Source organism: Protopterus annectens, chromosome 2.part1 (genome assembly GCF_019279795.1).
Source record: "Protopterus annectens isolate FY-2018-M chromosome 2.part1, PAN1.0, whole genome shotgun sequence".
In the NCBI taxonomy this organism is placed as follows: Eukaryota; Metazoa; Chordata; order Ceratodontiformes; family Protopteridae; genus Protopterus; species Protopterus annectens.
Window position 1 is genome coordinate 1425117911 of NC_056729.1, and position 21278 is coordinate 1425139188.

Below are 21278 nucleotides of genomic sequence, written 5' to 3' on the forward strand. Positions count from 1 at the left end.
CCTTGTTTCTCCAGTGATAGTGAATCTAATGCTAATTTCCCAGTATCGATACTCTCAATATGGAATTTCCCCCAGCAAACCCATCTAACAAGGTAACATTTTTCAGTACATTTAGACTACTTAGGGGTATACCCATACAGCCTACAAAAATACCCCACCTTCTTGGCAGACCCACTGACCCACTCTGCTACTTCAGACTTCCATCTCCTCCCAGGTCTTCCACAAACTCCACAACAATAAGGACTTTTGCATCCTCTGACTCAGAACCTCTGGAAAAAGACCCAAGAAGCAATTAGCAAAGACCAAGCATTTGGAACCAGTCTGGGATCACACCACATAGGAGCATAGCAATGAAGAGGCCAAAACCCCCTTCCCCCATATGATACCCAAGTCTAAAAAAATCCCTCCAAATAATGCAACAGAGATGAACCTAGTCCTCTAAACCCACTACTGACCATAGAACATACTATAGGACACCTATAGGTTCACCCCAAACCTACCGGATGGTCCTTGCTCTAACGCACGTCCTTAAAGATGCAACGTGTAGAGCAATGCAAGCATCTGACATAATAGCTCTTATTCCCAATAAGGTAGACTTGATTTTTATTTTTGCTCTCAAAGGAAAAGTGTGGCTTGGCCAAAACTCCCAAACCAGATTTAGCTGTGTCTGCAATGGCTTTTGGATGAGATCCCTCAGAGGGAGTCTAAGGCTTTGGCAGGTTTGGGAATGTAATTTTGCATGCAATACTCTGTCCGTACACATGCTAACCTACCTTGTCAACATGTCATGTTTCCAAAGAAACATGGCCGATAAACTACAACATGTGCCAGAAGAGTTGTCAGGTGGCTGTTGAAGGAGAATATATGAATTCAGACAAGTATTACTTCCAGTATCATAATGTGTGTTACAGTGTTATTTACAGTGTGGTAGAAGGAGCTGCTAAGGCAACAGCATTTAGCGTCACTATAATGTAGAACTCCTTGCTCCATTTTACTTAGTTCACTGAAGACACTGAGGTGAATTTCTTGGATTCCTCATTCAATGTACCCTCCTGCTGTTCCCAGAAGTCTCTAATTACCTAAAAATGTCAAATTCCAGAGTCTGACATCTCTGGTGTAAACATTCTGTCCTGTATGGTATACCTATATAGGATACAAAGGAGTCAGCATCAAATGTAATTTCAACATAATCCACATTAACAGTGGGAATGTGAAGCTGCTAGAAGTAGGCAGCTCCTGCATTCAGGTTTACATCAAAGTCATACAACCAAAGGTTGGGATTCCTGCTGATTACCAGGATTTCATGGTTAGCTTTAAAGTCTGTCTCGCATTCCTGACCTCTTTCTTGACTTTGTACTTTGGTGGCATTTGTGAATAAGGAGTTCTCCCTCCATGTCCTGGCATATAGGATCTCAAAGGACATATGGGTGTGGGAAATTATATGCAGAAGTTGGTTAATTAACCATCTGTGTACCCCATCTTGAGCTACTTTGCTGCCTTGCTGGACATCCCATCCTGTCTAAATTATTTGGCAGGAAAGGAGGTGCTAAAGCTTCTCAACAAAAAAGTAATCACGGAGGCCTGTTCAGGATCTCAGAGGTCTAAGTGCATTTATCCTGCCAAAAAATCTTTCTGATAGTTATAATGCAGTTCATCCTTCCATTTTTGTTTGAAGGAGGTTGGATATGGTCTCATGACTTTCAGCTTGCCCCCATCCATCCACCTGTCAAATGCTGTCAAGTTACATCTGGCTCTTATAGCAACCCCAAGAGTAGCCTTCTCTCTCACGCGCACACACACACACACACACACACACACACACACACACACACACACACACACACACACACAAAATCAGAATTGCCAGACTGCCTACTATATGTCATTAGGCTGTAGGTGGAAAATGAGTATTCAGAGAAGACCCATGTGAACACAGAGAGTACATGCAAAATCCACACAGCAGGCACCTGGCCAAGAAGCAAACCAGGGAACCTCTTGCTGTGAGATGGCAATGCTACTCATTGTGCCACTGTGCCATCCCTTCAAGTTCCAGTATCCACATAAAAAAGCAGCCCGGCAGTCAAGAAACTTTCTGCTTTTGTGGATCACAGCTACTCACTACCAATTCAGGGCTCTCCTGTTTGGCTTCTCCACAACTCTGGGTATTCACTAAGTGCATGTTAATAGCTGCAACCAATCTTAAGCTACATGGGGCCAAAATCTTCCCTTACACGGGCAGTTAGTTCCTTGCTTCACCATTGTAGGATGATCTGGTTCACAGAAGGCAGTCTGTTCTCAAGTTGTTCTTCTACATTTGAATGACAATCAGCCTTGTGAAATCCCAGCTCCCTCCAGTTGAAACACTCATGTCCAAATGCTTTTCTATAGATACCAGATATTTTGCTTTCCTACATCAAGACAGGATTCTGTCATAACAGTAGGTAATAGTCATAATATATTTGACATGTATATTTCAACAGAAAGCTACCTCAAGGCTCTGGGTCTTTTGGATGCCTCAATTTTCATTTTTCAACAGTAGATTATTGTGATTTAGTGGGTCTCACCATTTCTTCCCTCTTCTTATTTAATTTAGTTATTGAACCCATTCCTGCTTCAGACTTCACAGACTACAATTACCATGGATGCACCTGCTGTATGTTGTGTGTGTGTGTGTGTGGGGGGGGTTTGGGGGTGGCAGACTGCTCAAGGGACCTGGCTATCTCCAACTTTTCACTTGCATTTCACTTTAGAGGTAGTTCTTCTGTCCTTTATGGCTTTCCAGATCTCTATCCAAAAGGGATGCTCTTCATCATTCAGACAACATGGGTGTAGTCAGGTATATCAACAAACATGGACAAACTCATTCTTATCCACTTAGATGAGATGTCATGAGGGTGTGGGAGTGGGACATCAGTTTTCATTATTTTATGGTGCAGATGCGCATATTAGGATAGGACAATTCCCTCAGACAGATTCAGTCGTTGACTTCTAATTCCTCACAAGGGATCACTCAGTCTGTCTCAGACAAAATCTTTTGTGTCTTGGTTACTCTAGAGCATAGACTGATGTTAAGTTGTTAATCTCGCCTTCATTCTTGCTGGATGGGTTCAGAGCCGATCCTCGGCTCCAACTCGACCACTTACTAAAGCTCGAGAGCTTATTTTACTGGCTCAAGGCAACCCTATATCCCATGATGCTAGGCGATAACTCCCCAGATCTCGTTTGCCACTTTCGCTTGCGAGGTGCGTATTTTTACCGGCTCCTGGTAAGTCTTTAAATATATAGTGTTCAGTCACCCTTTTTGGTTAAATTTTCACCCAGTTGTTTTTCAGTAGTTAGCGATTACCTTTAATTTTATTCCTGTTTATACCTTCCCTTTTTATCCCTTATATCCCTCCCCCTCCACTCTTAGGTTAGGCCTTAAGCCTGCCCCTTTCCTAATTTTTCTTAGGGATCCTGTGGAGTGTTTGGGTGTGTCAGAATCCTAATTAATATTTTTATTGTTTTTTTGAGTGTTGTGTGTGTGTGTGTGTGTGTGTGTGTGTGTGTGTGTGTGTGTGTTTTCTCTTCCTTTTGTGATCCCTCGACACTGTTATGTCGAAGGAACCAAAGGAAACTAAGGTCTCAGGCTTTAAGAAGTGTGACTCGTGCTGTCAGAAAATGTCTCTGACAGACGGTCACACTTCTTGTGTTTACTCCCTGGGACCCCTGCACCAGCAGGACTCTTGTTCTGTGTGTTATGCATTCAGTCCAAGAGTCCTGCAGGAACGCAGGAACAAACTTATACTGAGGGGCTTGTTAAAGCCTGAGAGCTCCCCGACTAAGTCTGCGTCGGGGAGGCCTTCGAAACCAGCAAAACCGTCGGCTCCGAGTACTAAGCCTTCGGCTGCTGGCTCTTTGTCTGTGCCTAGATCGGCTCCGGCTGGAGCTGATCCCTCTGAGTCACAGGTTCCGGTCTCGGCACCACTCAGTGCCGATACCTCTGAGTCCATGCATTCACTGTCGGCTCCGGCTGGAGCCGACGTGTCCTTGACTCCTTTGGCTCCATCCATATCTAAGAAGAGGTCAAGATCCCCTTCATTGGAGTCCATCCATTCGGCTCCGAGATCTCCCCTGCTCTCGGAGTGGAGCCATCAGAGCCGATCTTCTCGGTCGTCCAGACTTTCAGATCACGACCTTGAGAGAGTGGTAAGTAGGCTGTTAAAGTCTCAGGCATTGGCCCAGATGATCTGTAGCCCGTCTCATCAGATGCTAGCTATTACGACTCCACCTATTTTTCCTCCTTCAACTCTTCATCAGAGTTCAGAGCCGGAGCTCCTCGGAGCCGTGACTGTTGTGGCATCGGAGCCGATACCTCCCCCTTCGGCTCCTTCGTCTTCCACTCTGATCTCCTCCTTGATGCCTTCATTGGACGGATCCAGGCGCCTGGCCTCTCTCGTCGGCTCCGAGGGGGCGAGTGGCATCGGACCATTGTCCGACCCCATTCTCCCTCTCGGAGCATCGGCGCTGGTGAGCTCGGCCCCGACATCGGCCTCGGAGCCTTTCCTGTCGGTGCGGCCTGGGGTTCCTACCTCTTCGGAGCGGGGGCCCTCTGGCCTTTCTGATAGGGGAGCCTTCGAGGTGATGAGGAGTGTACTAGCCCCAGGGCATAGTCAACGGTCAGCTCCATCAGCTCCTCCCACTACAGTGCCTGCTGATGTCTCTTCCCACTCTCTTGCTCCCGGACCCAGAGATCCAACGCCTCAGGTTTCCCCACTGGGAATTTCTTCCTCTTCCGAGGCTTCTCCTGACCTGTCAGCAGAGCCTCCGTGTAAGAGGACATGTAAGAGGAAGCATGTGGACTCCCCTGAGTCCATTACATCTGACACCGACTTGGATGAGTCGGAGGGATCCCCAAAGTCCCCCTCGGAGGATGTCTCTTTCTCAGACATCCTAGAAATCCTAAAGCAGAGGGGGAACTGGTCTTCCCTTAATCCTTCTGAGGACGAGTCGGTGTACCTGGAGGCGTTTGGTTCTCGACCCTCCACCTCCTGGGTGTCTCCGCCTTTCGACCCCCTTATGGAAATAGTGGCTCGGAAGGCGTGGTCGGCCCCAGATTCGGTAGAACCCACCCCTCGGAGGCCATCTAAATTCATCACAGCACCAGTTGACAAACAATTCCTAACAAAAGGTGTACCGGCAGATGCCATGGTGGTGGCTGCAGCCACCAAGAAGGAACTAGCTGATCCTTCAGTACCTATCCATCCTCCTAATAAGGATTCTAGGACCATGGATAGGTACAGTAAGCGGATGTTTTCTTCAGCGACCTTTGCCATGTGGTCGCTGAATTACTTGTGTCACTTCACCCGCCTTCAGAGAGATATTCTCAGAGAGTTGGGAGAAGTATTACAGGATCCATCAGCTGCTGGGTCCCAGGATAAAATAAACTCACAGCTTGGAACCCTGAACTTGATTGTTAACTCCTCCATGCGTCTAATTTCATATGCAGCCGATGGAGCGAGTAGGGCCGTGGGCACAGGAGTGGCCTTAAGGCGTCACGCCTGGATGCGGCTGTGTAATTTCGTGGACTCTTTCAAGGCGTCCTTCACAAATTCCCCTTTTGATGGTTCGGCTTTGTTCGGACCTCAAGTGAAAGACACCTTGACCAGATGCGAACAAGATGGCAAGACTCTTTCTGCCGTAGGAGTCCGTTTCTCCACCCCTTCAAGACCATACCCTAAGGGTCAGAAGGGTGGGAAAATGTGGTTCCGCAAATCTCAAGGAGTCACGCCTGATGCAAGAGGTCAGTTTACCCCCAGAGGCAGAGGGGGTAACAACAACAGACGCCACCCTAGGGGCAGAGGGGTCCGCAGAACCAGGGTAGCAGGGAGCCTCTCTCTGACAAACCCTTCCAGCATCCCTGAGATGTTGCCCGATTGTCCACCTTCGGAGGCAGTCGGGGGAAGATTGTCGCTGTACCCAATAGCCTGGCTTTCCCTTACTCAAGACAAATGGGTACAGTCAGTCATATCCGAGGGTTACAAAATTCCCTTTATCCAAACCCCAATTCAGCAAAAGGGAACCCTTCCAGACGTTCCACCCGGTCTAAGGGAACTAGCAGTATCAGAGATATCAAAACTGCTAGCAAAAAGAGCCATCCAGCCAGTCCCAGCAGACCAACTAGGATCCGGAATCTACTCAAGGTTCTTTTTGGTACCGAAAAAGACAGGGGACTGGAGACTAATATTAGATCTCAGCAAACTAAACAAATTTGTAAAGAGAACAAGATTCCGGATGGTCACGCTACAGTCCATTCTACCCTTTCTGGGCAAGGACAATTGGATGTGCTCCGTGGACCTTCAGGATGCTTACTATCATATCAAAATTCACAGGCGCTCCAGAAGGTTTCTCCACTTTCGGCTGGGGGCCAGTCACTACCAGTTCAGAGCCCTGCCCTTTGGTCACACTACAGCCCCCAGAGTGTTCACCAAATGTATGGCAGCGGTTATGGCTCACCTGAGACGGCAAGGATTCCAGGTGTTTCCATATCTAGACGACTGGCTCCTCACTGCCACCACCAGGCATCAACTTCTCCAAGCCAGAGCTTACACCATTCACATTTGCACAGGGCTAGGAATCTCTATAAATTTCGAAAAGTCTGCCTTGTCACCTTGTCAGTCTATTACCTTTATAGGCGCCAACTTGAATACCGTACAACTTTCAGCAAAGTTAACAGATCAAAGGGTCTTAGATATTCAAAACCATGTCCATGTTCTTCTTCAGAGCGACAAAATTCAGGCCAGGTATGTCCTGAAAGTATTGGGTCTTATGGCGGCCGCTATAACACTTCTTCCCCTTGCGCGTTTTTACATGTGTCTTCTACAGTGGATGCTTTTCACCCAATGGTCTTTTCAGCAAGTCCCCATGCACCACAAGATCATGATAACTCCAACTTGCAAAAGTCATCTGTCCTGGTGGATATTGTCCCCTCAAGTCCATCAAGGCAGACCCTTTGTTCCTCCTCCCCCGGTCGCCACGGTGACATCGGACGCCTCCCTGATCGGGTGGGGGGGGGGCATTTTCAGGGCAGGATGGTCCATGGTACTTGGCAACCTTTCGAACGCCACCTGCACATAAATGTCCTAGAGATGAGAGCAGTGCTTTTAATGTTGCAAGCCCTCCACGACTCTCTTCCCCTAGGAACTATTGCAATCCAAACGGACAATATGTCCGTAGTGTGGTATATCAACAAGCAAGGCGGAACCAAGTCCTATCCCCTCTGTCGAGAGGCACTCAGACTTTGGCAATGGGCAATCTCCTCTCAGCAGTTTCTGATAGCAACGCATATCCCCGGGAAATCCAACATCATAGCGGACAGGTTGAGCAGAGCTATACTCATGCCACACGAGTGGTCTCTCAAACAATCTGTGGTGGAAGAGATTTTTCAGAAGTGGGGCCTTCCTTGCTGTGATCTTTTTGCTACACCCCAAAACAGCAAATGCCCCAACTTCTTCACCCTCTTCCCCCTTCCAGGCCATCCCCTCAGAGACGCTCTAGTCCAAGATTGGCCTCGGGGACTTCTCTATGCCTTTCCACCCTTTCCTCTAATCTCACAAGTAATTCAGAAAGCAACCGCCTTGAGAACCAAGTTGATTCTCATTGCCCCTTATTGGCCTCGACAGATATGGTTTCCGTTCCTACATCGTTATCTTTTGGTACAGCCTTGGCATCTGGACCCAGCTCCAGATCTGTTGACCCATCAGTCGGGGCAGCTGCACCAATCCCTACATTCTCTCAACCTCACTGCTTGGTTGCTCCACTTCCGTCCTTAGCCAGGCTTCCTATGATTTCTAATCCCGTCTGGGATATCATAGTAGCTTCCCATAAATCTTCCACCAGAAGGATTTACACTAGTAAATGGAAACGTTTCTCCTTCTGGGCAAAGGCAAGGAATATAGATCCCTTTACTGCCCCAATTCATTCAGTCTTAGACTTCCTAGCCGAAATCTTTCATTCAGGGTCTTCTGCCTGTACAGTAAAGGTTCAGTTGGCAGCCATATCGAATTTTCATACAGGCTTATCGGACCACAACATCATGTCCAATAAGCTTTGCAAAGCTTTCCTTAAAGGTGTGTATTTACTTAAGCCTCCGATCGAAGACCCTCCACCTCAGTGGGATCTTAATTTAGTCTTAACATCCTTGATTCTTCCCCCCTTTGAACCTGCGGTCTCCTGTTCATTGAAATTTCTTTCCTGGAAGACACTCTTCCTAGTCGCCATTACTTCTGCTAGGAGAGTATCTGAGCTTCACGCCCTCTGCATTCGTCCTCCCTACTTAATCTTCCATAAAGACAGAGTTTCTCTAAGGACTAATCCATCCTTCTTACCCAAGGTCGCTTCGCAGACAAATTTAAATCAATCAATTGATCTCCCAGTTTTTTTCCCAAACTATACTAATAGAGCGGAGCAAAAGCTACATTATCTAGATGTTCACTGCCAGCTCTGATACTATTTGGATAGAACCAAACAAATAAGGAAGTCTGATCAACTGTTTTTATTGTACGCAGAAAATAAGAAAGGCCTTCCTGTTTCTAAGGTAACCCTATCTAGGTGGCTGTCTTCTGTGATTACATCTATTTATCAACTCAGAGGCAGGGAATTAACTTGTAAGCCAAAAGCCTTTTCAACTAGAGCACTAGCTACATCTACAGCTTTTCAAGCTAGACTACCAATAGACACTATCTGTGTGGCAGCCACATGGGCCTCTCCTCATACCTTTGTTTCGCATTACAAATTGGACATGGCCTCCAGGGACAGAACAACATTTGGTTCCACCATTCTTAAGAGTCTTTTCCAATGAGCCACCCAGGATGAAGGTGCTAGGGACGCGGTCCCATCCAGCAAGAATGAAGGCGAGATTGACAACTTAACATTGAGAAGTTATGTACCTACCATAACGTTCCATGTTAGTTGTCTTCTCTCGCCTTCTTTCTTAAGGCCCCACCCACCATTCCCCTAGCCTGGGCAGACCGAGAAGATCTTCCCTTCCTTGAAGGGTTCTTATATTCCCTTGTTCACCATCTAGGTGTCCTAGGATATATATATAGTGTAGATAACGATCTTTGGGGGGTTTTATCCCTCTTCCTCCTCCTTCCAGTTGGAGGATTTTGTTTTATTGGCCTATGCTAGGTTTTTCAGCTTCCAAACGAAATCTGGGGAGTTATCGCCTAGCATCATGGGATATAGGGTTGCCTCGAGCCGGTAAAATAAGCTCTCGAGCTTTAGTAAGTGGCCGAGTCGGAGCTGAGGATCGGCTCCGAACCCATCCAGCAAGAAAGAAGGCGAGAGAAGACAACTAACATGGAACGTTATGGTAGGTACATAACTTCTCATTTTCATCTCTTTACAGTATGAAGTACCCCAACTGCTACTGACTGCCACTCTGGGAAGAGGCATGAGATGCCCTTGTCATCCAGTGGCTAAATAGCCTCTTTTACACTTTTCCTCCAGTTCCATAGATAGCAAGGTTGATTCAGAAATTGTCAAAGCCAAAGTGGTTTGTCTAGCTCTTTTTGGTTTAGATAGGTCAGGTTCCCTTTTTCTGCATCCTACCTAGACTCTAAATAGATCATGTCCTGTTAGGATGATACTGCCCTACCCTTCAGGCAAGCCACACTCAGACCTTTGCACATTGATGATAACCACATGGCTTCTCCACTTTCAATCATAGCTCAAGAGTTCAGACCAGAGCCACTGGAAAACTGCAGAAGTATAGTGCAGAAATTGTGGAGAATTTGTGCAGTGTTAAATATATACTACATTTTGTGCTGAAAAATTAGTAACATATTATACAAGACACTACTATATGGTCATATTTCTGCTACAGCCAATACATTACAATAAATATCTAGGTAACTAGTACTACCATGCATCAAATTTAGACAGTTCTGTTGAATTTTAACATTAGCATCAGTCTTGGTCAATAAGCAACAAAATGCAAACATTAATAGAGTAACTGTACTACCACTTGCCAACTCTAAATCATATATTGTGCTCTGTTGAATAAACATCAACTTGGTTTGCATGATCTGAGTTTCTTTGATTGCATTGCAGGGTTTTTTTTTTTTGTTTCTCTGGCTTGGAGTATAGCCACTTGAGTTGCCTTTTTGGTTTGTGTTAGCAGTTAAATACAAACATGCACATACATTTCAGACTGGGCAAACATCTCAGTTTCATCAAGATGTTTCCTTAATCTAAACATTTCATGAACCATAGCTATTTGACCATTTTAGAGCTCATTCAAATAGTTAGGTTCATTGCTGGTTAAAACAAATGCATTAATGTAGATTTATAAATATTACCTGCCAGAAAGTACACATATATGAATGCAAACTTCTATTAAGATTTTAGTAGGTGTTTAACTTCCTGTTGTTTTTAAGAAGGAATCACAATACCATTTTTCATTTAAGAAAACAACATAATTGCTTGTTTTCTGGCTTGGTTTTGAAAAAGATATGAACAGTTTGTATTTGATGCGTATAAATGGAAGTATTATTATATTAGATAGATCTGATTAAAATAGTTTATATTTATTTTGCAGATCTGATTTTATAAAAATGGACCAGCCTAACAGAATGAAGAACGAAGGCGTAGAATACAGTCTTTACCGAACCCCTTTGTCTGACATGGCTAATACGATAATGTCAGCAATTCGTTTTCTTTCCTCAGAGAGAATACCAAGTCCTGTACTGCAGAACCAGAGTAGGTCATTTAAAGGCAAAAGTTAGTTACTTCTATGGTTCTTAACATACAGTTGTGAAAAAACATCCACAAAATAATACTTCTTTCCTAAATTCAGTTTATCTTTCAGATGCTGACTGCAACTGTTTAATGTATTTAAGAAACATTTTATATATATATATATATATATATATATATATATATATATATATATATATATATATATATATATATATATATATATATATATATATATATATATATATATATATATATATATTTGTATAGTAGAGACTCCGTTAAACGGAACTCAAGCAACTGACAAAATCGCATTTTGATTGGTCGTATGCCAGTATACAAGCCAATCAAAAATTACAAAATGGAGCATTGAGTAGATGTGGCTCTGCTTTGTGATTTTTGATTGTCTCATGTACAAGCCTCCCTCTTGGAACTTAGTAATGTTTTGCCTTTATTTCAGCCTGTTGTTATTAATTCTAATGTATTATTTGTCAGTCATAAAATTAATGAGCATTACTCCACTTTTGAAATTTGTGCCGTATATGACGTTTATAAAGGATTTTGAATAAGCAAAAAAAATTGTAATAGGTAGTATTGAAGAGGGGAATATGCTGTCACTGTTATCATTATATGGCCCATTCTTAAATCAAGGTTTTCCACATATTCCCTGGATAGAATAAGATGTATTCAGTGGTTTATTCACATGTGGATGAGGTGAAATTCCCTGAGCGTCAGTTGCCCACAAGCATGAGACACTGAGGAACACGGCAATTATTGTTATTTTGTATAGGAAAGTACTGCTGGTGCACACTTAAAAATTGCACCAGCAATTATTCCTTTGCTTGGGGCGATTTCTGCCATCTTAGAGTTGGTGTGGCCATGAAGTTTGCCCTTTCCTCAGACACACACATTGGGGGAACAGGGGCTTGCCTCCTGCAGAACACACTTGCAGTTGTTGTTTTCATTTTCAGGCACTAGTTTATGGCATGTTTGTTTGTTGGCATTTGTTAAAGCAAACTTCAGTCTTGTAAAAATTGTCATGTAATTTATGCAGTTTGGGCCAGAATTGGTTAGTCATTTGAGAATAACATATTTTCACTAACTCTTTCTACACTTAGTAAATGATTTACCATGGTGATTAGTGCTTCATCCAAGAAACACTTATTGTTAGCTTCCATCTTATCATATTTCTTGTGATGCAGAGGAAGCAAATATATTTTACAATTTTCTGGACATGCAATTTTGTGTAAAATATTTGGAAATGTGTTAAAACCAGTTTGCATAATTCATTATAATTTAACTTGGCATTTTTAGACCACCTTGATTGTAATTCTAATAACAAGAATATAAGTTTTAATAACCTTAACTGCATTAATTAAATTCTATATTACTACTCATTGGACCAGTTTGAAAGCAGTAACAGGTGGGGATGTTTTCGTTTAGTGTGACTAAATGGTTGAGAGCACATAAATTTACAAATAAACTTGAGACACTTATAAATGGAAAGTTTACTGTAAGTTATACTGAGACATTATAAAAAGCTGACTGTTTATGGTTCATTTAGACTATTTGCACTTGCTAATGGTGTGTTACTGATGATAGCACAACTGTTATTTCCCACAATAAGGTATATGGTAGTTTATTTTTTATCTTGGAGGTTTTTGTCCTGTTTTTTATTCACTTGTTGATGTAGAGGTTTGTATGGGTGTACAGTTATAAAAATCTCAGTTTCTCATTCCTCACATTATTTTTGTCTTTGTACAGTGTTTAATATATACTACATTTTGTGCTGAAAAATTAGTAACATATTATACAAGACACTACTGTTCAATGGCTTTATCTTGGTATGTAGCCTCATCTTTCAGTTTGACTAAATCTGTTTGTACTCCAGCTGTGAACCCATGCTGATTAAGTTATGGTCACTAATGTAGATAGTTGCTGCAGGTGTACAGTATTGTCTGATATCTTTGAAAGGAGGCTTAGGATACTAATGGGTGTACAGCACTGTTTGATATCAGAAGACTATGGATTCTGTTTTTACAGCAGGTGTTTGGATTCATTTTCCAGTTTTGACATGGCATTTCTGCCTAATAAGGAATGCTGCACTCCATAGTGTGCTATTGTTTGGATGAGATGTTAAAAAGCAGAGCCTCTTCTGTTAAATGTGGAACAGCCCGCTGTTCCTCATTGAGTAGAAGTGGCTCCACTTTGCGATTTTTGATTGGCTCGTATGCCGCTACACTAGCCAATCAAAAATCGTAAATCAGAGCCACTTCTCCTCAATGGGGTACAGCCCACTGTTCCGTATTGAGTAGAAGTAGCTCCGCATTGTGATTTTTGATTGGTTCATATGCCAGTATACAAGCCAATCAAAAATCGCAAAGCAGCTCTTAAGCAACCGGAAACTACACTTATCCAGCATCTACCAATCCCCATGGGTGCTGGTTAAGTGATAGTTTACTGTGTGTGTGTGTGTGTGTTTTATATATATATATATATATATATATATATATATATATATATATATATATGGGTCTACTTCAGTAGGCCAATCGCTCAATTACCTGACACCCAGTTGCCCGAGACGACAAGACTGACACCTTCAGAAGACCGACATCTGGAAGTCTGACATTTCACGCGAGTTAAGTAACCGCTTGGCCATCCCGATAAAATTGGGACTATATCTCGTAGTCGAAGTCTTAATAACTTCGAACACGTAATGTTCGAACCATTATGTTCGAAGTTACAAAACTTCGGAAATGTATAAAAAAAAAAAAACAACGGAAAACAAAATAAACTGTTTTAAGAAGGGGGGCAAGCCCCCCTGCACCCCTCATGCCCCCCGCTACTTAATTATACTAACTCTGAGATCGCACCCCATTGAACAAAATGGAAACCTCCGCTTACAGAGATTTCCATTCAAACGCTCGAACTTTTACAAACTTGAAACTATGGTCTTGTCCATATGAGATTCGAACTTGTAAAGGTTCGACTATGTGATAGGAAACTGATAAAATTAACTAAAGTAAGTAAAACTAAACCCACCGATGTGGGGGGCTTTGCTCCCCCACACCCCGTGACTAAACGTACCAACTCAGAGAACACAGTACCACGGGGGGTAAGGGGCAAAGTTCAACAGGATGGCCAAGCAGTCTTCCGGATATTGATCTTCTGAAGGTGTTGGTCTTGTTGTCTTGGGTAACTGGGTGTCGGGTAAATGAGTGGTCGGTCTACTGAAGTAGACCCACACACACACATATATACATGTGTGTATATATATATATATATAAAATAACATCCCAGTCACTGTTTACTATGTTTATGCAGGGGGGCAAGCACCCCTGCACGCCCCCCCCGAAATTAAATATACCATTTCCAAGGTTGCACTACAGTGGGGTTAGGAAATTACCTTTTTCCTCCACTGTAGTGGCATAAATGTAGTAAAAACTCTGTGGGATGTTATTTCTAGCTGCTTTGTAGTTTTCAATGATTTGAGATTCGATGTTATGAGTTTTCTATGATTTGAGTTTTTGATGATTTGGTCTCGCTGTTTTGAAATTGGAAAATGAGCTTTTAATTTATATGAAGTGATATGGTACCATAAATCCATATATATATATATATATATATATATATATATATATATACATATTTATATATATATATATATATATATATATATATATATACACACACATAGACACACACACATACCACAGTGCAGTAATGTAAACAGTTGCTGTATGAAGCTGAATACCATGTTGTAACAAATACCATGTAGTTAATTTAGTTTGTTAAATTTAGTTTTGTATGAGGGGCAAGACATCTGCACCCCATGTGGTAGGGGGCTTTCTGATCCTCACTGCTTAATATACTAACATTAAGGTTGTATGGCCTTGAAGGATGGTTGGGAATGGTTACTGTAGTATTTAGTCATAACATTTTTGTTACTCATTAACAAAGCTGCATTCTTTCCAGCCATTTTTACATAGAGGATTATGAGTGGTTTGCTGATCATAACTTGTTTATTATATGTTTTAGACATGGATGTCAAGAAATTTACATCAAGAGGAAAGCATGAAAGGTGAATCTTGGCATCTGTGTCGAGAACAAATAATTTAAGGTTATGATCGGAGATCTGATCATTATTCTTTGCAGTGCATGGAGGTTTCTCTGCTCCATGTACTACTAGTTACAGTAAAAAAAAACAAAAAAAACTGAATGGTTTATCAGCCTTCAGAGCCATTAAGCACTTAACGAGTGTCTCAGAAATGCAGCTCACCTTAATAATCCTCTAAACTGTCCAGATTTTTGCCTCATTTGTTTGGTCTGGTTCTCATTAAGTCCATGGTTTTCAGACAAATCACAGAGGATTTAAGTCACTAAATAGTGACATATATTTGAGTTTTAGAGTTCGTATCCTTCAAAGAAAATGCAGGCGATCCCATGTGTTATTCTAACTGCTTTCTAAGTTTGTAAGAGGTAGGGGCACATTATCACTATGGAAAGCAAGAAATTGTGCAACTGTCATTTTCTGGTCAGTACTGGTAGATTTCACAATGTAGGGCTAGACCTGACCTTAACAACTTAAGCGGAGAGATGCATGATGTTTGTTAAGGTTGGGTCTTGCACCACTATAGCATAGCGCTTAACTGATTTATCTTTTTCCAAATATCAGAGCATTATCATTGTACTGTATGCACTACATAGTTGTTCTCTGCCATGGTAAAGCCAAAGCACGTTCTTTGTGATATTCACCTCCATATAAGAACGGCTGGCTTGTGCTTAAATCAGTTTGTTTCACCACCTCAGAATAATGAGTCACTTATCTTTTTTATAGTTTTGTGAGTATGTCATCTTTCCTTAAGCTTTTCCAGGCTATTCTTAGTTATTGGTATTATACTTACTCATCAAGAGTACTTCTGCAAGATTTCTTTAGGATGGTAATCTCTTCTCTGCCTATTAACAAGTATCCTTTTGATAGACTAATTCCCCAGTGTTTAGGAACAGGTCACAGTTGCAATAACTGTGAATCTGACTTCATAGAGCTCTGGCTGCAGGAACAGTTACAACTGAAGCTGCAGGTAAAAGGACAAATCAGCACACAAAACTTCTTTAGGCCTTTTCTGAATCTCACCTACAACACCATAATGCTTAGCTTTGTCAGAATACTTGAGTTCATAGGATCATGGGAGGTTACTAGGCTATCGACCTGGAGGTCATTTTAAGCCTAGCTGTTTCAACCCAGTGTAATACCATAGAGGTACTAGTCAATACCCAAGATTGCATTTAGTGATGAATTCCCATGTCCAAGAAGGTTTTGGCCACTACCCCCAGCAAGAATTTATGGTACCCCATCCACTCATCCAGGTTCCTCTTGAACAGTGTCATAGAGGTGCTCTGTTTCACAGGAATTGGTAGCCTGTTCCAAAGATGTGGCATTTGCTGGGAGATAAATCTGTCCCTCCAGCATGTCCTTTTTAAATCACAGGCCATTTTTAAGTCCCTGGAACTAAGGTCCTAGACCCATTTGATTTACAGATATTCAGTAAGTTCATTAGGTTTGGGTCTTGGGTTGTCCTGTAGGCCAGGCATGTCTCCCCTATTTGTGTATCTGTTGCTTTGGCTGTGCTCATTTAAAAGTAGACTGTGAGATCTGCAAAGCGTTTTGCCCTCGTGCCTTGGTAGACAGCAAGAATAAACTCATTCTGAAGGGTGTTCTCCCTATGACCCTCTAAGAATCACTATCTGGAACTCAACCCTGACAAACAAAAGCTCAGAAAAGTACCGCTGTATCCATCTGGATCCTTCAACCTGTCCTCTGATCTCACCATGGAGCTTGCTCTCAAAATTTCAAAATGGTTGGATCCAAAGACTAGACTAAATCTTCGGATCTGTCAACGTCAGATGTTGGATCTGTTTCATCAGATCTGATAGCCTCGGATTGGAAACATTTACCTCAGATTAGGTATGTGTCCTCTTTGGACCGGGTCCCTTCCCGATTGCCATCCCCTTTTTTTGGAGAGTTGTTGACATTCCAGGTCTCCTTCAGTGGCCTCGTCCTCTCGTTCTTCCAGGAGCCTGACAGAAACTCCCATGGATACTGTAGATCAGAGTGTGTAATATACCTTTAAGAATCTTGCCAGTGAGCTACCACATGCATACAAGTACTGAGCATGTGCAAGCAAGAGTGGCATTTTGAGTGAGCAACCAGAGTGAGAGCATGCATGTATGTACTCAATCAGTTAGTTAGATAGTTTGTTTAAGTTCAATGTTCCTGCCATCCATCCTGATGTGTTTGTATACAATAAACTACTTAAATGAGCACCCAAGCCTCAATGTCTTCTTAATGTATACAAGATGAGCGACATAGTGTCAGAATGAGATCCAGAGTCACAGCCATGAGGCAGCCAGTTAAAGTTGGAGGAATATACCGGAGTGGATCATCCCTACTGCTCAAACGACTCACAAACCAGGTCAGAAACAAATTCCAGGTACTAAAACTCACTTAAATGATTAATTTCACTACAAATATAAAACAAAGCACTCAGAACGCTCAAAACAAATTTCTTATTAAACAAATTGCCGAAAGTGTGACATGTTTATTAAAAATAATCGAAATAATTATGAAAATGCTTGTAACAATATCTGAATCGCATAAAATGTACAAAAAAGGAAAATGACCACATTTTTTTGCTATGTGCTTCTTTTGTGTATTAACTAAAGCTATTCAAAACATCCGAAGTGTGCAAAGTGTTTGCAAGTGTGTGCAGTATTACAGTGTGGTTATTTGCCTAATATTTTTTGAAATTACTGTACTTTGAGAAAGTACAGTTATTTCAAAGCATATTTCGCAGAGTACAGTATTTCAAAGAGTTTATTGTGCATTTGAATATTATTACAAGTACCTGGAGTGTGTGAATGTTCATATATAATTACAGGGCCATTTTGCATTGTGTTTTACTATAATCTGTGGGCATGGCAGAAGGATTTCACAGACCTGTACCGCTTGTGTTTGATAATAATATTGCAGAAAAATTGGAGAGTGTTTGGGCAGGAATACTATATTTTCATACAGGCTGCTTTTTCTGGGAAAGATGCACATACTAAAGCATTCATTCTGCTTAATTTAGCTGGTTCAGAGGCCATTGAAAGAGAGCGTTCATTTGTGTATGCACCTGCTGTGTTTACAGGGATGGGGAAGACCCTGTGTGCTTAAAACGTACATTTATAGAACTGTTTAATCCCCAAACGAATATTACAATGCAAAGGCACTTACCTCAAAAAATCCAAGTCCATCAGGACCACGAGAGCTAAAGACTTAAACCTCGGCACAAGTATGAATAGGACATGCTGGAGGGATAGATTCATAACCCAGAGGCTTCCCATGCTTTGGAACAGGATCCCAGTTGGGCAGAGCCAGAGGGCAGAGCCCCTCACTGACTCTCTTCGAGAGAAATCTTGATGAGTGGATGGGAGATCGTAAGTTTACCCCAGGGGTCACATCTGTGTCACTGCTAGACAGGGGCACAGTAAACTAATTCTATTATATAAGGGGACCTTCATTGTGTCACTACTAGACACAGTATTCTAAATTTATTCTGTACATTTTTGTACCATTTCATGGGGTGGCAAATGCCACATCACTATGGCTAGGCTTACAAATGCCCCAGGGCAGATAGCCTAGTACTATACTATGAAACTATGAAACTATTACACAAGGGATCAAAAGCCTGCTGAAACCTTTGCAGCATATAAATTGACTTGAGAAACAAGGCTAAAATGTGCAGATTTGGTGATTTGAGAGATGAGTTGGTAAAGAACAGGCTTGTGTGTGGTATTAACAATGACACAGTGAGAAAGATTTTGTTTCAAGACAGTGATTTGGCATTAAATAAGGCCATTGAGATTTGTCAGATGTACGAGCTTACAGAAAAGCACACAACAATGCTTACAAATGAGAAAGCAATTCTTTCAGTACCTTCCACAGCTCATGTAGATAGTATGCAGCACAGGGTTAAAAGATACAGGCCAAAGGGTGGAGTTGCCAGAGCCCCAACTTCAGTAAAACCCAGAGCTACTTCAGTAAGGCCTAAGTTGTACACAGCAAAGCACAGGGGTGACTCACCAAACTCCATAGCAAACCTCATAGACAACTGTCATAGATGTGGTGGTAATCATGAACACAGACGAAAAGTGTGTTTAGTTTTTGGTCAGCAGTGTCATTCTTAAATAAGTGGAATCATTTCAAAATGTTTTATAAATCAAGTAAGGCACATTCTTTTATTAAAAGAGGGCATTTCAAGAGGCAAGTTGACCAATTAGAAAGCTGCAACCCTACTTTTTATTTTGATGGTGTGTCTGTGCTTGGTGAAACAGTCAGTGCAGTAGATTTATGGGCAAAGTACAAAATCTTTTGTGCAATTTGGATTAATGGAGTCCTATAGAGCTCAAAGTAGATACTAGCTCAAAGTGCAATGTTATGTCAGCAGAAGCGATGATAGAGTAAAAGCTGCAGAACGTCTTGATTTGACAAAGTATGCAAAGCTTGTTGCTTATGGTGGTGAAGAGAGTCAGACCGAAGGCTCAGTAGTGCTTTCATATTATTCTGCTGGAAACAGCTATGACTTCCAATATTTCGTAGTCAAGAGACACATGCAGTCATTATTAGGCCTAAGAGACAGTTTGAAAATGGGACTGCTTTCTTTTAATAAAGATATCCACCATGTAAGTCTGCATGACAACAGCTCAAATTTCACTCAAACTATTTTTTCTGAGTATGCTGATATTTTTGCAGACAGATTAGGCAAACTACCAGTTGTGTACTCAGTGAAGTTAGACCCAATGTTCAGCCCAGTTATTAGACCAGCACGGAAAGTTCTAGTAGCTATGCAGAGCAGAGTCAAAGCTGAGCTAGACAAAGTGGTGCAGCTAGGAGTAATTTGTCCAGTGGAAGAACTTACTGAATGGGCATCCTCCATGCTGGTAGCTCATAGGAAAAGTTCAGATGATATCAGAGCATGTATTGATCCAAGAAACCTGAACAAAGTGTTAAAACGGCCTCATCATCCTATGCGCACAGTTTAAGTTCAATGTCCCTGCCATCCATCCTGATGGGTTTCTATATAATAAACTACTTAAATGAACACTCAAGCCTCAATGTCTTCTTAATGTACACAAGATGAGCAACAGATAGGATAATGAGGAAGTTTCTCTCGGCACAGATTCAGGTGGGAGTTCTTCCAGCTCCTACCCCTTCAGGTCCAGAGACCTTTACTAGTACGATACTGCTCGTCTCAGCCCCTTCTCTATCTGGCCTGTGGTTTCGAAGGATACACTTTTCTAGTAACTTTGAGAGGGGGGATAGTCAAGCTATGGGGTGGAAGGTAGTTAGGCCAATGGAGTGCCCTCCCTTGTGGATGGGAATTGTAATAAAATTGTTTCCGATGGAGGGGACAGAAGATTCTTGGATAGATCTTTCAATAAGGGTGGTTACAGGGTATGTTAAAGAGCTAGTGGTGAGTTTTAGGAAAAGGGGGGTAGGTTGGCAACTGAGGGAGAGCATAGTTTTAGTTTGCTGAGAAGAGATTTTATATAGGTGATGGCGATAGGTTTGAGAGAGAAGGTAGTTGTCTGAGTTGATGAGGAGGGGAGGTTCGTGGTGTTGTTAATGTGGGTTAATTTAGCGATATAGTCAATTAAGTAGGAGTTAAGAATGTTAGCGGTTTCCAAGGGACTATTGTCAGCATAGGGGTTATGTGAACTAAGCCTTCCAGAGTGGAGAATTTTATTAACAGTGGTCCAAAATTGTTTGGGGTTTTTGTGGTGGCTTGATAGGGGTTTTTGGTAGAAGTTTTTCTTGTCAGTGATTACTTGCTTTTTAGTGCAATTACTGAGATGTTTGCAGTTTTGGAGGTGAGTCTGGGTTTTTGATTTTAGTCAGTATTTCCACAATTGGCCCCCTGGTCTCTTGTATGCGTATCCCCAACCCCCTTAACCCCCAAATTTCTCCAGAAACTATCTCGATTTAAGAGCAAAGTCATCCTTATTGCCCCTTATTGGCCTTGTCAGATTTGGTTCCCCTTTCTTTGGCCTCATCTAGTTTACCCTCCATGGATTCTGGATCCAATTCCAGACCTTTCTCACTTGACAGACGATTCACCCAGATATTTCAGGCCTAAAGCTGACCACATGGTTCCTCCACTTCCATTGATAGCCAGACAGCCTAGACGCTCCTCCCCTGTCCATCATATACTTTTATTTTCCTATAAAGCTTCCACTAAGAAGATTTACAGAAGTAAATGGAAAATATTTGTTTTTTGGTGCAGCAAAAAGAAATTGGCCCTTTTTCAGCACCAGTACATAAAGTTCTTGAGCTTCTGGCTACAATTTCCCATTTTTATATAGGAGTTAACTATTCCATCTTAGCTTCCTCAAAGCTTTGTAAGGTCTTTATAAGGGGTACCCTTCTTCTGAGACCACCTTTTAAAGACACAGCTCCACTATGGGATTTAAATTTAGTATTGCAAGCTTTGACTCAG

The 21278-nt window shown here is 42.0% G+C and overlaps 1 protein-coding gene across 1 annotated transcript in view; it reads left to right on the plus strand.

The window, feature by feature from the left end:
* Nucleotides 1–21278, plus strand: part of LOC122794473 (DNA polymerase nu-like) — a 1294839-nt gene that overhangs the window by 394876 nt on the left and 878685 nt on the right. Inside the window, exon 2 of the mRNA XM_044062895.1 lies at nt 10580–10740. Coding sequence (XP_043918830.1) covers nt 10596–10740 — 145 coding nt within the window. The 5' untranslated portion in view covers nt 10580–10595. The remainder of the gene's footprint in view (nt 1–10579; nt 10741–21278) is intronic.